Here is a 16,192-nt window from a genome sequence, read left to right on the forward strand (position 1 = left end):
TAAATATGCAAACAGTAGTGAGAAAAGTCAGAGTTAAATGATCTTCATTTGTTGTTTGTTGATCTTGAATACCTGTGCAATGCTAAATGCATGACTACATGCAAACAGGTAGCAAATCTCATGGTTATTCAAATATCAGTCTAAGGAAAAACAAACAAACAGGAAGAAAGAAAAATACTTCTTGTCCACTTTGGTTAGAAATAATCTTGCTTGATTTTCAACATCCCTCAGCATAGAATTCACATGACCAAGTCAACATGGGCTCTCATTACAGTCAATGGAGAAAAATAAGGGCACATTTTACAGAATGATTCATCTGACTTCTTTTTGATTCTGTAGTAGGATGACATTGTGCCCAGGAGATCTGAGTTTCTCTCCCATGAATGTAAATAGAGCCTCAGGCAACTCACTTAGAAATGTATGTCTATATTTGATCAGATAAAACTTCCTTCCTGCATCAAAGCCCTTCAGCACACACAATCTATTACCTGCAGAGGATTCATTGTAGTAGTTACTAGCTCTCAGACAAAGATCCAAAGTAGTACTGAGGCAAAGACAGCAACTTAAAGCTTGATTTTGGCGCTTAGAATCTGATAGTGCCCCAAAATTTCAGTCATAACTCACTAAGAGTCAAGTCCCTAAGAGAAGAGCCTAACTTCCACTCTACAGTTTACTCAAGTGCCAGGTACCTGATGTAGCATTCACCTAGGGGCAAGACGACCTCTCTTTGTGTGAATGTCTGAACCATTGTCCTCTACCCAATATGATTTCATGTTCATCAACTAGGCCAACTCTTCGTGTTGGTGCCCTGACAGACTCAGTGCAAGCTCAGACCATGCATACAGACGGCCTTGAGCATTCACTTGAGGCCACAAAACTGCCTCCCCATCTGTCTTCCTCTCTGGTCACCTGCTAGCCAGGTCCAAACCTTGTGGGGTTGAGAGGTACCTACAGTGCCAGTCTCTTAGTGCTGAAGCGCTTGATACTGCTGACAACTGGGCTCAGGAGATCAAACTGGGTCCCAAAATTCAGGACAGCCTTCAGGAATTTTTGGAGACCTTTCCTTTCAATGTTACTGTCTTAGAGATCACAGTCCTGTCTGCTACCTGAGTCCCCTCTATATGAATAGGGAACTGAGGTGCCCTCATTTAGCAGCAGGCATTTCCCTTCCTGAGTTAGCATTTTAAGTATAGCATTGTGGAGAATCGCTGTGACTATGCATTTCTTTGGCCTGAGGAGAATAATGTCTCTCACTCTCAGAATATGGCTGGATAGTTGTTGAGCAGCTTGGATGCTTGTTTTCCAACGGGTGCCATCACTAGAGCCATCCACTGAAACAATTGTGAGGCTGGCTGCCTGCAATCCTCAGACCTACGTGGACAGAGTATAAAAATGGCCCGTAAGAATGATTGTTTTGCAGGGAATAAGATACAGAACAGACAGACTCATTATCTTAACATTACTGCCTGAAATTTAAGGGCAGTTGAGTTAATTTGAGTAGGGTGCTGTGCAGCAAGAGGAAATCTGAGTTTCCATGGTGCTTTGGACTCTACCGAAGTGCACTGTACATATGAACACTGTATGGTAAAGAAAGGGAAAACAAGTGTAAACTGAATGAGTCGTTAAGCTAATGAAATCACTGTCATAATGAGCCTAATCAATCTGCTAAACATGGCATCTGTTAAGTGAATGTAAGTGTAACTGAGAGCTGTATGGGTGATTTAATTCTCTCGCTGCGTGTGTCTTATCTGCAGAAGAGGAAAAAAAGAAATATGGCTTAAATGTGATTTCAGAATTCTTTTGAGTTTGTAGGTACATTTTCATGTCTTGGTTTCTGAGTTCTTAGCTTGAAGTTACCAGCCCTTAGACAGGCTGTGGTGGAGGTGTCACGTTAGAGCTTGCTCTCTGGTGCAATTAGGTCGGACACTTACGAGAGAGGCCAACCTCTATTAGGTAGAATAGCTGTGCAGTGCTGTTTATGGAGTGTCCATTAATCATTCCCTCCTAACGACAGGCAAATGAAATGTAAGAATAGAATAAAATGCAATATTGAACCATAGAGAGAGCACGTTTGCTCATGCATATATGTGGATATAGTGATGACCATAATCCTTTCCTATTATAAGCACTTTTAAAGGGAGTATCAATATGAAGAGATACCCTTTGCTATTAAATAAATCAGCTACATTTTTTTTCTCATTGCATAGTTTTTCTTATTTTTTTCTGTTTGAAAATAAGAGAAAAATAGCTACTTCTTTCAGAACACAGGTTTTATGATGAAGTCAGTGAAGCTGTAAAGGATAAAAGCTATAATGATTCTTTCTTTCCCTTCATTTTTTTATAATATTTTTTATTTTTAATTTAATTAAAATTTAATTAGTTTAATTAGTTTATACCTATAGCTTGACCTACCTAGAATTTATAGAGCCTTACTAAAGCCTTATTGGGAAAATGCTACAAAGTTTGAAATATTTAAAGACCTGACTTGCCTCCTTTGAGTTTGCCTCCAAAAGTACTGCTACGGTCAGCTTCAATAGAGTTTGTTCAAGTTTCTGTTAGTGTGCAAATGTGGGTAAGATATTATCTGTTCTGAAAAATCAACTACCATATATTCTAGGAATCACTTTCTCTCTTAATCATGCTTTTTATAGCACAAACAAGAAACTGTGTTCTGTTCTTGCAGTCCTCTTCTACCATTTTAAGGTAACCACCTTTGTTTCCAAGGCAGCAACACTATAGGAAAGGGGAGAACATGAAGATAAGGTAGAAGAACAGCAGAAAATGCATTTTCAGGCAAATATTTTCTCAGGCTTTTTATGACCTTGTTTTTGTTAAAGAGGCAAACAAATATTTCCCATTTTGCTGTGCACTTCAAGTAGAAATTGCTTGAATTCTTTTTGCCGTCCAAATGCCTTAATGTGCAATGACCAAGATAAGTTTTGATTATGAACTTAAAAAAAAACAACACCCAAACTTTTTTTTTTAACTGCAGAATGAATGTTAGCATGCTGAATAAAGGAAAACAGTTATTTAAGATTTTCCATATTATGTTTATCATCTTGTTTAAGTCTTTATGTCAGACCCAGACTGCTCTCTGGGCATTCCTCACATCACAGGTGTACAGGACAATGGTATAGGAGAGGAGGGGTGAGAAAGGATGAGAATTATCCTTTTGAAGGGGGAAAGCAGGTTGTAAAAAGGCTCATAACCTAAGCTTCCCTTAGTTGCCTTAGCCAAATATTAGGCTTCATATTGGGAGCAAAGAATATCCTTTAGAAAGCAGACAGAATCCAGCATTTCTTTGGAGATGGATGGAAGTTGACAGGTACATCTGGGAATCTGGCCAGCATATTTAGATGTCTAAACAGGAGCAAAGTTCTTTGGAAAAATTGTTTTTAACTTACACTGTGAAAGTGCTTTGCTATTTCCACAGCCTGCTGTACTGCATTTCTCACCTTGGCCAAGTCTATTATGGACTTTACAGAAAAGCACATCCATAAACTCATGTTGTATTTCTTCTTCTAACCAATATGAGTATAGCAGCAGTTTTACCATTTTGGGAGCTGCTGTAATAACCCTCCCTGTGTGTCACCTTTCTCTGGGGTGAAATGCTCTAGCCATCTAGTGCATAAATATTGTGCAAAAGGTGAGGGGTGAAGCTGAACACTGTGGTGTCTTTAAAAGAGTCATTTCGGAAAGGAAAATGTAGCCATCTAAGTTGGATTTTACATCTTTTCCTTCAAAACCAGGTGGATGATCTTGACGGTCTTCACTGGTCAGATCTAGGGTGACAAACTGAGACATCCAGGGCATCGCGGTGCCATTTCATTTCATGGTAGGATGTAAGGCCACTTTGGCTTGGTTTGTTCAGCTATCACAGTGTGCACATGGTTCCCAAGTAGTCTGCCTTTCTCCTCACGGCCATGTTACTGAGCTTTTCAGGTCTCTTCTCTGCCACTGCTAACAAGGCTCTGTCACTGGGAGGACAGTACAAGCAATGTGCTTCACCTCTCTTTCTGCAGAATCCACCTGGAGGACCTCAGTCAAAGTGTGCTGCTCCACATGACTGAGAAGCTCGGCTACAAGAACAGCGATGTCATCAACACTGTGCTCTCAAACAGGGCAAGTCACACGCTTGCCATCTACTTTCTGCTTAATAAGAAGCTGGAGCGCTATTTGGCAAGCCTTAGGGTAAGTGCTGCTTGGTGTTGATTCTTTGGACAAGCAGGTGAGAGGGTAAAAAAGTGCTTAAAGTTTCCCTGCTCTCTGGCATTTGATCTCAAGGTATTGCCTGGATTTTTATTCCTTCATACTAAAAGCATTATTTCCAAAGATAATTCCCCCAGCTGCTGAGGTAATTGCTTATAGGCTTGATGTCTCATGATTTCGTGCTTTTGAAGATCTTTCCATAGAAAACTAATGGTAGAGTTGCCACCCCGAGGTAGGATGTTGTGCAGGCTGTGCCTAGTGTGGTATGCAGTCTGGCCCGCTTGACTTTGCAAGCATTCTCCCAGGTCATTTTTTCTCTTCTTTAGTGCTGCTCTCCTTAAAATCCAGTGACAGCGCTAGTGCTGCACAGCTGCCCGGCTCATGCAGCTGGGAGCGCATTTGTGCACAGGCCCTGGAGGGGACATCCCTGAGAGCCACCAGGCTGCAGTGTGCTGTACATCCCTCCCTCTGCAGCAGGAGTGCTCTGTGTGGCTGAAAGGGAGCTCTCACCCTGCCACACCACCCTTTCTTGGACGTCTGGGGGAGCTGAGCTCCCTAGCCACATTGTGCACGGCACTTGCTCAAGTGTTAGGATGGGCAAAGAGCACCAGGGCAAGCTGCAGCCATGGCTCTCTCTCCACACCGCTATCTGCGGTCTGGCGAGGAGTCTTAAACAGTTACGAGTCTGTAGGCTCCTGCATGACTTGTGTAGTCAGTAGGGTGGGCTGTATTCTGTTTGAGCAACCTGGTGGAAGGGGTTGGAATTAGATGATCTTTAAGGTCCCTTCCAACCCAAACCATTCTGTGAATCTATGTCTGGAGTTTTCTTTTTGACATGTTTGTTTCTTTGAGAAATTATCCCCAACAGCACCTTAGTTTTTCTCTTCTCAGTTCTTTTAGCAAGCATGTTTTAATGATGATGCCATCAATGATATTTAAAATGTAACGGACCAAATTCACCACATCCGTAAGTTGATGAGACTACTGAATGCCAAATGTGGATATGGTCCATTAAGCAGTAGCTAAACATTAGCTTTCTCTAATTACCTTTTATATACTTTAATTTTCCATGCTTCTCTCTCCACAGAAATCTGAAGGCCAGGACATTTGCCACAAGAACCAGCTATACCAGATAGAAAAGTACAAGGCAAATAAAGACTCCTATGAGGTAAAGCTCATTAAAGCTTCTTAAGGTACTTTGAAAGCAGGCTGAATTTGAGGATCCCCAGCTGTTGGGATTAAGACAATGAGTTTCTGGAGCTGTGAAGAAAAAAAGAGATCTGTGGTCTTGCCTGCACAGGGCAATTCTCTCAATTTCTTTTTGAAGGAACAAATAGCACCCCCTTAGGGGGAAGTTTAAAGACAACTTTCAGCTTTCATGAGGAAACTAAATGCTCTGTTTAGCAGAATAACACAAACTTCTTCAGGGGGCTCCTTAGTTTCATTATGAGGTGCAAGTTGCTGAAGAAGACTATAACAGCATTGCCTCGAGTCTGAAGACATTGGTGGTGTAGGGCAGAGAGCTGTGTGACTGCCAGGGTGCCCTCTCCCCAGCAACTTGCCACAGATCTGCATAGCAGAGTGCAATGTCCTGGCTTGACTACTAGAAAATGTAAAACTGTATTAGTACAAAACTCTGTCTGGGTGAAAATTTTTGCTTCTCAGCAGAACTGATGCAGAACTAGCCCACTGTGTTGTGACACACTTCCCTTGGCTAGAGAAAAGATTTAACCAGATTACCTTTCGCTCTGTCTGTCTCCAGTCTTTTTGCCTGCAATAGAGGAGGTAATTTATATTAGAGGAATACATAACAGATATTAGGAAGCTTCTTCTGTGCGGATTTTTCTTCTTTGGCTGTTTCTTTGCCGAGCACTAAAATTACAAGGGTTGTGTGCACTGTGCAAGTCCTATCTAACAACATAAATAGCAGTATTCCTGAAGAGTTTACCTGTTTCAAAAGCTACTTGTCAATGTTGGATTGATGATCTAATTGCAGGGACAGATTTGTATTATGGCTGGGTTTGTTTATTTTACAGACTGCTTGCAAATTTCATAGAAAAGCTGAATTGCAAGCCAGATGGATATATCAGGACAAAGTACTTCTCATTCTTTCCTTACATAAATCAGAACCACCTCACTTAACGTGTGTCAGCAGTGGGTAGACTAGATAAATCTCGTATTTCAAAACACTCTGTGGCAGTTTACTTGCATGGCTGGCTCACTGTGTCTGCATCCACGCCACATGCAGGCAATTCTGCAGCGAGGCTTGTCTGGGCACCTGCACGTAGCCAGGAGAGAAATGCATGCTCTGTTTTCGTGCTCTTCCTGAAATCCCCACGCTCCTGGAAGGGAGCTGATGTTTGGCTCCTGTAAGGATCATTGAAAACTAATGATGGTGTGACTGTATGACCCCAGTTTTGTTTGTATGCACAGTTAGGAATAAAGGCTCCCTCCAAAGCCTCTCCTGCATTCAGAGTTAGTCCCAGTGTAACTATTTAAGGGATGAGGGGGTGTCCTTTCTTTCCTGAAATAGTTACCTTGAAGCAATCGCAGTGCAGACACTGTGATAATAATACAGTATAATATCTTTCTACATGGGCATAGCTGAATATAAAGCACGTTGATATCGCTTTAGCTGTGTTTTACATGGGGGGATTGTATCACACTTACTGTACCAGGACGGTTAAAACAGCACGCTTGGGTGAACACAGACCCTGAGATGCTCCTGCCACTTGTAACTGTGGGAGACGTTTCTTCTAAAATGCCTTCAGGGGGACGGGAACCCAGCCATGGAAGTGTCCGGATCGCGCTGCTGGGATCAGTGGGTGCCTTCGGGACTCAGAGATGCAGAATTCATAAGCTCGGAGAAATTTGTGGGCTGTAGGTAGGGTCCCCTTACCATCCCCTCTTTCCAGACTGGAACTGGGAGGTACTGGTCCCTGGGCAGATAATGCAAAGGAAGCATCGCTGTGTGTTGCCATGGAAATGCCATGGAGAGAGGTGGTCGGGTTCAGCAGAAGCAGCTGACTGAATTTCTCCCACCTCACTCCCGCCATGCGAAATGAGGACTTGCCCTCGGGCCGGGGGCTGCCTGCCAGCAGGGGCAGGCAGCACGGCACGCGTGCAGCAGACGTGCCCAGGCCCTCTTTTCCCTTCGGTTTCCTAAGTTCACATGGTAGCATCGGCGTGCTGGGGCGGAGGGTGAGGAGACTTGCTGTCAGGGCTAAGCAGACGCGTGTTTTTGCAGGCTGGCTTCACTTGAGCACTCAGGGCACTTGGGCAGTGTAGGGTAATGGAAGGAGACAGCAGTCTGTCTGTCTGTCTGTCTGCCTCTATTTTGTTGCAGAGGGCTCAGGTGATGAGCAGTCATCCCTACAGCAAAACCAGGGGACCGGTACTGGGGCTATCTGCTTCCCTCCGAGTAGCTGGTGGGCTCAGGCTGGAGGAATTTGTAATTATAAGAACTTGTGTCATTGTCCTATCACAATATTAGGCAAGGCCAAGGCAAATACCCATTATCTTCCTTCCAAGTTCGTTGCCGGGACTAGGATAGATTTTAGGGTCGAGGTCAGGACAGGAAATAGCAGAGGCTGATGTAATGCCGAACCTATTCAAGTATAACATACCGGCACAACTCTTTCATTGTGCAACAGCATGCCATTGCACGGCTGCGTATAGCACGGTGAGGACTGAACTTTTATAACTCCCCTGAAAGAACACTTCCTTTCCTTTTTAAAATATAATAGCATGCAGCACCTTGGGAGTTTAGGATTTTGGCCGTTTCCCCTCCCACCACTATCATCAAAGAGAAGCAGTCTTGGTAAATTTTAAATATAAGGCTATTTACAACATTCATCCAGGGTAAAGTAATTCATTGCTAATGCCGGATGTATGAATTTGCTTTTTCATCGGTGCTTTAATGGTATGGTACAACTGTGTTACCGCTGCTTATAAAACATTACAGCAGTGTGAAAGCGAAGCCAGGGGCACGTGGCACGTGTTTGAGAGGAGAGCAGTGAGGAGTTCTGGCTTGGCTCTCGCACCATTAGGCTAAAATGCTTGCAGCGCTGCAATGTCCTGCATTCTGACAGATGCTGCAGCAGCCAAAATGCAAATTCTTTCCTCACCTATCCAAAATAGCAAAAAGCCCTTAAACAATCGTGATTGGCTCCTGTAGGCTTTAAATAGTCACCACTTGGTCTCATCCTCACAAGTACCTTTAAAAAAAAGGTGGTTGGTAGAACCCAGTCTCTGCTGAACTTGGCAGCAGAGTTTTACAGCCTTGAAAGCAAAAAAATAGTTTAGTGGGCTCAGAATTAAATGCACAGCTCCCACTGACTTCATTGTCATAGTCTGTTATTCACACAGCATTATTGTTATTACTGCTATTGTTGTTATTACTGTTGTTATTATTTCATTGTCATCAATAGTGACTGTGCTCGCCAAGATAGCGTCTGGGACTGATCAGACATTGCATTGTTCCAGGCATAGCACAAGCAGGGAGGGATAAATGCTCCGTGCCTGACATGGCTACAGCCTCTAACGGCAAGGGGGACAACGTCAGGTGAACAAGGAGGTATAACGCAAGGAAAGCAATGACAGCTCCAGAAGGTGTTGGTTTGTTTCTGTGGAAGAGTTAGCCGGCTTTAGATGGCTAAAGGAAAATAAACTGGAGGGAATAAGGGATGTGTGGAGAGAAGGCTGGGGAAAAAAATGGGTGTGTGGCAGTACACGGAGGGGAGGAAGACAGGGAGGAGCTCCCAGAGGGTCCCTGGTGCTCTCTCTCCCCCCAGTTACTTCACAGCTTCTGAAATAAAACTAAAGTCTTAGTTTGTCATTTCCTGAAGCTCTTCCTTCTGACTCTGTAATTTCCGAAAATTCAAAGATCACTGAGCCCAGCAGTGCCCAGACACCATCTACGCAGTGCCCAGTTCTGTCTGATGTGGCAGTGATCAAAATTTGTGCTGCCTAGTTATTTTCCTCTTATGTGTCTTAACATGTTTCCAGAGTTGTTTAGTGGACAAAACAAACAAACAAACAAAATGTCTTGTACATCCTTATTTCCCTCTCTCAAATTTATGCACATTACTTTGCATCACACAGATGCCCCACTAAAGAAACAACCCCAAAGCAACCAAAACAAAAGCCCGACTTCTTTGAGATTCACATCTAAAACAAAAAAAAAACACACAAGTTTATTCAAGAAAAGTGGGAATTTCTTGAAGTCTTTGAGTGATAGCAAAATACAAGCCATAAATTGGATGCCTGAGGTTTAGAAGTAAAATAATACCCTTGGCTGCCTCTGAAATCACTGGCCAATAAGGAGTATTACGCAGCTTACAGAACCTAGTGATTCCTGTTGTAAAGATACAGTGCCTTTTTACTGTAAAGCAACTCTTCAAAAGCTGGAGCCTGGTATTGTTTTCTCTCTGTCACCACTGGACATCAAAATTATGTTTTCGGATGTCCATGTTTGCAACCCCAACTTCATTGCTGCATTACAGCATAACACACACGTAAAATCAGAGCCTGTGGATGCACAGCAAAGGCCGTGTTCCTCAAGATCTTGCCCAGAGAGGAGATGAGTGACTCAGAGAGTTTAAAATTCTTTAAAGCTGTGCAGCTCACCTTTGGAAATATCAGAGGAAGTGCAATAAACAGGAATCAAAGACCTTTTTCTGTGTTTAAATGGGCAGGCATATTTCAGATCTGAAAGAGCACAAATCTGCATCTACTTGGTTGAACGAGGTCTCCTAGGACAAATGACCTCTGAACAGAAAGCTGTCCTTTTCCCTTAATTTTCTGAAAGCACCTTTTCCTCTGTGTGTCAGCACAGATGGGAACCCTGACACCATGTCAAATGGGTCAGAGGAAAATGTGATGTGGAAGATGCAGTTATTTTGAGTAACCTGTACAAGTTCCTTGTAAAGATATTGTTTTCAACCTGACTTCAGTAAGTGGTGTGCTTATAACTCTGGGGGGTTTAGGACATTTAAACTTCCTTAAGTAAACCAAATTGTTCTTGTTTGTTTTACAACCTAAAGGACAAAAAACTCAAAGAGCAAGAAAAGAAAGGGGAGATTCTTCACCGTCAGCTCCCAAAGAAAGCTGAGAAAAGTCCAGTTTCATATAGACAGCCTTCTTCCTGTCTTATCTCACAGATACAGAACACCAAGGCTCTGCTGAGGGACCGAAAAGTTACCAAGGCTGGAGGTGCAGAGAAAGGTCAGTGAGAGAAATACCAGCGTGTCTCTGTGCGCTTGTGCCTTCCCGTGAATGTGCTTGCATGGGTCTGCCTGTACCAATACGAGTGTCTTACGTGACATACGGTTGTTAGTAAATAGTCGTGTGCTTGCATTTGCTGCCTGCTCTGGAGGTGGTGATGTGAACGGGGATGGAATAATGTAGTCAAACTTTGAACAAAACATCCTGAGGAAACCATGACAATGTTCAGCAGTCATGAATCTTCACTTTTACTTCTGTTTTTATGTGACAGAATTTCAACCGCATTTAAAAAAAATAAAAAAAAAATCTTTTCCTATTTTTATGTGCTTATACAAAATCATCTGTACTTCACATTGGCACTTTGAAAGCATCAACACCCACCCCAGATCAGTGCTGGGCTGCTCACTGACAAACCAAAGCTGATAGGGAAGCTTCTTTCTGCCAACAAATGCATTTTGCTCAGAGAGGAAGGAATAAGGGGCAGCACAGAAAGAAATTGCTGACCCTGAGGAGGGCGCTGGTACCCGTGGCCTCCTTTGAGAGCTGATGGCAGCAGCTGATGGTGGGGGGAAGAGAGATGGGCAGCCAAGAGGAAAAGCGGCAGGGACTGCCGACCATTGTGTATTTCAAACAGTGAAAGGAGGAGGAAAAGCATTAACAGGAAAAGATGAGACAGACGTAGGACAGAGAGCATTAATAATGCAGGGGAGGAGGCAGCCTGGGGAGTGCTGGGTGGGACCTGCTCTGAGGATGGCAGGACAAGGGAGGAGGGGAAAAGTGCAGCCGGCAGGGAAAATGGGGCTGAAGGAGTGCATATGTGGGCAGGACGTAGAGGGGAGCAGGAAGGTGACGTAGCTGGCTGTTGAACAAGGGAGGGTAACTAAAGACCAGCACGGAGAAATACAGTGACTTAAAATGTTGATCGTGGTGTCAAGCAGTTCTTTAGAGCCTTGGCTTAGGGTGTTTTCATGGCCTTTCTCATAACTTCATAACTTACCACTTGATGCTTTCAACGTGAAGTGTCAAAATGGTGTTCGTCTGGCAGCACGGGCACCTGTGCTGTAAGGCAGCAGCAATCTGTAGAGCTGGTCACAAATAGGACATACTTTTTTGAAAAAATAATTAAAAAAAAAAAGTAAAAAAAAAAATCTATTTTTCAGAATTTGTCACTACTTTTGGGAGGGAGGCACAGCAGGCAGTAAGCAGCTGATATTTTTTCCTGTCTAGGCTTCTCCTTGCTTTTTTGAACTGAAACCTGAAAATCACCCAGATCTCAACTAAAGCATTTCTTTGCTTACGGAAACTGTGTTTTGATGCTTGTTAAATCAAGCAGTCAAATAATTTGGACCAGTTTTGGAAAGAGACTAGTCAGATTAAACCCGGCCTGCTTTTCCCAAGCTACTCTCAATGCACGTGATTTCATCCCGTACACCCATTGACGTCTCAACCTCTGCCAAGGCCATCCCTTTCAAAAGACACACATGTGAGATTTGTAGCTATGACCCGAGGGCTGCAGACCTCAGTAATTTTCTATCCCCTGTTCTCTTGGTGTGAGGGTGGGAGAAGTCATGGACAGTGATGAACTGCCAGTCTGCTATTCTTTCCATTAGGGGGAATAGCAAAGCAGACTCCTTGGCTAGCTTTTCCTAAACGCAGCAAAATGTTGGTTTTTTTTTCTTTTTTTTTTTCTTGCAACTAGCTTGGCGTGAGTGCCAACATTCTGTAGAAACTGAGTAGATCTTCTCCATGGGCTGTTTTGTATTATTGGGCCAAATCCTGAAAAGATTTTCCATTTATATTCGGTCCTTGCTTGGGGAAGATTCTCGCTGAAGTCAGTGCAGCAAATCTGTTCCAACTGTAACAGCCTGAGTCTGGCCAATGCAGTTACTCCGTATTTACATGTGGGAAACCAAGAACAGATTTTCTTCCAAAATGCAAGTAGAGACATTAGGAATTAACTCACTGTTGTTCCCTATGTCTGTAGGTATGTCAGTGAATACAGTACGCAGACCCAGCTAAAACCATGCAAAGGAGAAATGTGAGATTTCTCAGATGTTGCCTTAGAGGATATAATTATTACAAACAGCTGAAGACATCAGTGGTTTTCTTTTTCATGTCCTTGTCTTACTCACTTCAAGCGCCCTTCCTGCATTTAAGGAAAGTGGCAGATAAATTACCCATGAAACAACAGCGTCAGTATCAAATAAGGATCAGGTTCTTTGGTGCCAAGCTGAGTGTATCCCTAAGGCTGTTTGTTTTAGCTGGTGCATTTGTCATGCAAATTTGTTAAAGGTGATGTCCGATGCTATCTGCCACCAGGCAGAGAAGGCAGTGCCATTGATTGCCATTTGCTCTTCTGGTTCCTTTTCTGGTTGCTTTGTAGACTCCACCGGCGGGTTAAGCCCTTTCCACGAGCCCGTGGCGACCAAGACGGGCTGCGTCACGTCCAGCTCCCTGGAGTACTTGGAGGTCCAGACACCGCTGCCCAGGACCCCGCGGCTCCTGAAGAGGCAGGATTCCCCGCAGCAGGAGCCAGCCCGGGCTGGGGGCCGGGCCAAGGACTCTCCTCTCATCCTGAATATTGTGCACTCCTTCGAGTCCGTCGACAGAGAGGACCAAACAGACCAGGTTTCCCCCTCCCACCAGTACAAGATTTTAGGCTCGCCCATGAATTTCCCTTACAAAAGCTCAAGTGAAAGGACACTCTCCCCGCTTTTTCAGCCAGGAAGTACGTCCCCCGTCCACCCCACCCAAGTCTCTTTCACGTATGAGGAAAAAGCATATCCTGCAAAGGAAGAAGCCGTGTCCCCTACTCAGCTGTTTTCCAACAACCCCTTGGGCAGTCCTAACTGTGTTAAAAGCAGGGGCAGGTTCCCCATGATGGGGATCGGACAGATGCTGCGGAAGAGGAACCAGACGATGCAGTCGGCGAGCGACAAGCCACTGGAAGCACGGATGCCTCAGCTGCAGCAGATGAGCCCCACGCAGATCACCTTCAATGCTGCAGACGCTGTCAGCGGCCAGTGTTAATCTGGCAGGCCAGGATTTGTACTGCTGTTGTCTGGGACCTAGCCTTTTTAATTGTTAAAAAGAGGGGAAAGCCACAGGCATGTTACCGTCGCTACGTAATACACTACAGTTGTCTAGTGTAGAAAATCTGCTTGTAAGGAAGGGGTTGTCCTACGTAATAAAGATGAAAGAAGAGGGCTCTGCTTGTGCTGTTAGGAAATATTAGCATTTGGCATCTGACTGTACAGTAAAACATATCTTGAAAGAGCCATGTCAGTCTGTGCTTTCACTGCTGTGATCTAGTATTGCAGCAAGTAGGCTGGAAGAACGATGAGCATTAACGATTTGATTCATCAAGGTAATTGGTGTGGTGCCATGAGTGCTGGTCCCATCAGGACCGGTGGTAAGACTGTCCATGCTCCACCTGCCTGTGCCACACTGTATGTTGTGCTCTTACAGGCATTGCTCACGTGGCTCGACAAGTGGAAAAACTCGAGATGCTCTTTCTAAAATCAACTTGCTAAAAAGCACTGCCAAGAAGATAAAGTTGGTAGAAGCTTGAATAAAGACATGGGTGATCTAAACATTTAGAAGAAGGGGGAATACTGAAAGTCAAAGCAGCTCTTAGTTAATTACATAAAGTAGCTAATAATGGAATCATTTTTTTCTAAGGAAAATGATTTAATGATGTCATTCAGAAGAAACACGATTATTTAAAAACAAGGTACATCACATGGTGATTTACCGCACAGAAGGCCCGTTCGTTTCATGTAATGGGTTTGCAAGTGGATGCTTTAGGCAGTAATCCCAACTGCAACACGCTGTGTTTAAACAACCCAGTCACCTCCAATTTTTGTAGCTGTACTAGCTCCGCTCCTGTGTGCAGGATTGCATTAGCCCCTGTTACAGCAACAGAGTACTGGACATACCTGAAGGCTTTTCTGAGAGACTGCAGTGAATTAAAGAGACTAATAAAGGACACGTGAATCTGTACCAATGCCGTTTTATACTGCAAGATTGGTAATGCAGTGGTTACCAAAAATTTGGTGTTGTTATGAGCTGTGAAGATTAAGTTTCTTAAAAGGCAACATGTTCTGCATACTGGTCTTGTTTTTCTAAGTAAATGATACATTTGAGAGGTTGGCAACATTTTTTGGTTCTGTTTTTGTGTTCTCACCATTTCCTATAAACTAGAAGGTTTAGCCAAAGACTATGCTTTTATTTCGTCTGTACTGTGCTTGCATATGTGTTTGTGTATATGGGAAATCTCAGCAAAGCTTGTACTAATCTGGTCTCCCCCTGGGTACCCCACTGCTGCCCACCCACCTCTCACCATTCCACAAACGAGGCAGCAGAAGCATTGCCCTCTTATTGGGGTCTTTACTGGAATATAGGGATTTTGCATCAGTAGGAACCCACGCCCTATTTTTATCAGTGTTACTGCAAATGATTATGGAGCCCCGCTGCTTTGGTTTCTGTACAAATATGAAGAGATTCCCTTGTTTGAAAAGCTTTCCTTCCAGTTTCGTGAGGTACAAAAGGACTGGGGGAGGAGGGTCACTAGAGGTGGTGAAAGGGTCGCCAGCAGAGCCCATAGCTGAGTGCATATTCCTCATTTTCAGTATAGCTTAGGCTAAACACCAAAATCTGCAGGGGAAAAAAAAAAAAAAGAAAAGGCATCAGTCCAAATACTAACAGCACAGATAACTGGACTGTTCAGTATTTTGAGTGCTTGCTAGAAAAAACAGCAGAGCATGAATGCTCGTCCCTGCAGATGGGACCTTCACCTCGCTTTCAAAGCAGCCTGTCGGGTTGTATGGGGGAGTCTGCGTGCTTCCTACTGTACTCTTCAGGGTAGTGAGGACACACGCCTCTGTGGTAGTTAAGGCAGCTCTAAAATTATATACATAGAAATCCTAACTTATTAAGAAAGCCCTGAAATGCTTTTGCTTGTCTTGAGATTGAAAGTTGCTATCTTCTATTTGTACAGAACATCCGTGTATCCCAGGGGTCCATTTTCGCTCTTCCTTTTGTTTAAAAACATCAAACCGTTTTCTTTTCTTTCACAGTAAGAACATGTTTGTGCTGCAAAGCTAGTGAGCAGGGACAACTGAAACACCGTTGTGTGTGTGCATCAGACTCGTGTACCTGATGGCAGATACTGACTTGAATTACAAACTCAGGTTTATTTGGAACCCAATAAAAGGTTGGGGGAGGCAGGAAAGAGACATGTATTTTTTGTGAAAACCCAGTAAATATATGTATGAATCAGAATGAAAACAGAAATGTTAAATCTTTTATTATATTTATAGAGAATATATGAGTACTACACTGCTAAAACATAAACATGTATCCAGCTTAGACAGTAGCTATGTACAGTCAAACTGCAGTGACCATGTAAGGGACTTATTGAAATACAGTAGTGGAAATTCCAGGGGAAAAAATGTATTTGTTATCATTATTAAATATATGTACTTTTTGAACAAGATTACCATGGAGTGCTGACTTTGTTTGTGAGGTCACTATATAGCAAGGAACATGTAAGTACAAAGCAACCAGCAAAACACCAAGGTGACAAGAGGATTACCAGTGACTTTACCTTCTCCCGTCAAAGGCTGTTCCTTTGCAAGGGCTGCTGATTTGCCTATAAACCCTGAGTGAGCTAAAAGGTGGATGGTTAGTACAGGGTGGGATTTCCCTTGTGTAACATTAGCCCTCTTCAGGTTGCGCATCTCATCTGTGTTCATTA

General features: G+C 43.5%; 1 protein-coding gene across 2 annotated transcripts in view; it reads left to right on the forward strand.

Moving 5' to 3' along the window:
* The window catches only part of HUNK (hormonally up-regulated Neu-associated kinase), a 57,328-nt gene extending 41,397 nt beyond the window's left edge, over window positions 1–15,931 (forward strand). Inside the window, exons 7-10 of one of the 2 annotated variants that reach the window (XM_080570407.1) lie at window positions 4,023–4,191; window positions 5,297–5,377; window positions 10,254–10,434; window positions 12,818–15,931. In XM_080570407.1, coding sequence (XP_080426533.1) covers window positions 4,023–4,191; window positions 5,297–5,377; window positions 10,254–10,434; window positions 12,818–13,464 — 1,078 coding nt within the window. In that variant the 3' untranslated portion in view covers window positions 13,465–15,931. The remainder of the gene's footprint in view (window positions 1–4,022; window positions 4,192–5,296; window positions 5,378–10,253; window positions 10,435–12,817) is intronic. The other variant, XM_080570408.1, reaches the window with a different exon arrangement.
* Window positions 15,932–16,192: the final 261 nt, after the last annotated feature.

The sequence above is a fragment of the Anser brachyrhynchus genome (assembly GCF_964034855.1).
Source record: "Anser brachyrhynchus genome assembly, chromosome: 1".
NCBI classification, from domain to species: domain Eukaryota; kingdom Metazoa; phylum Chordata; class Aves; order Anseriformes; family Anatidae; genus Anser; species Anser brachyrhynchus.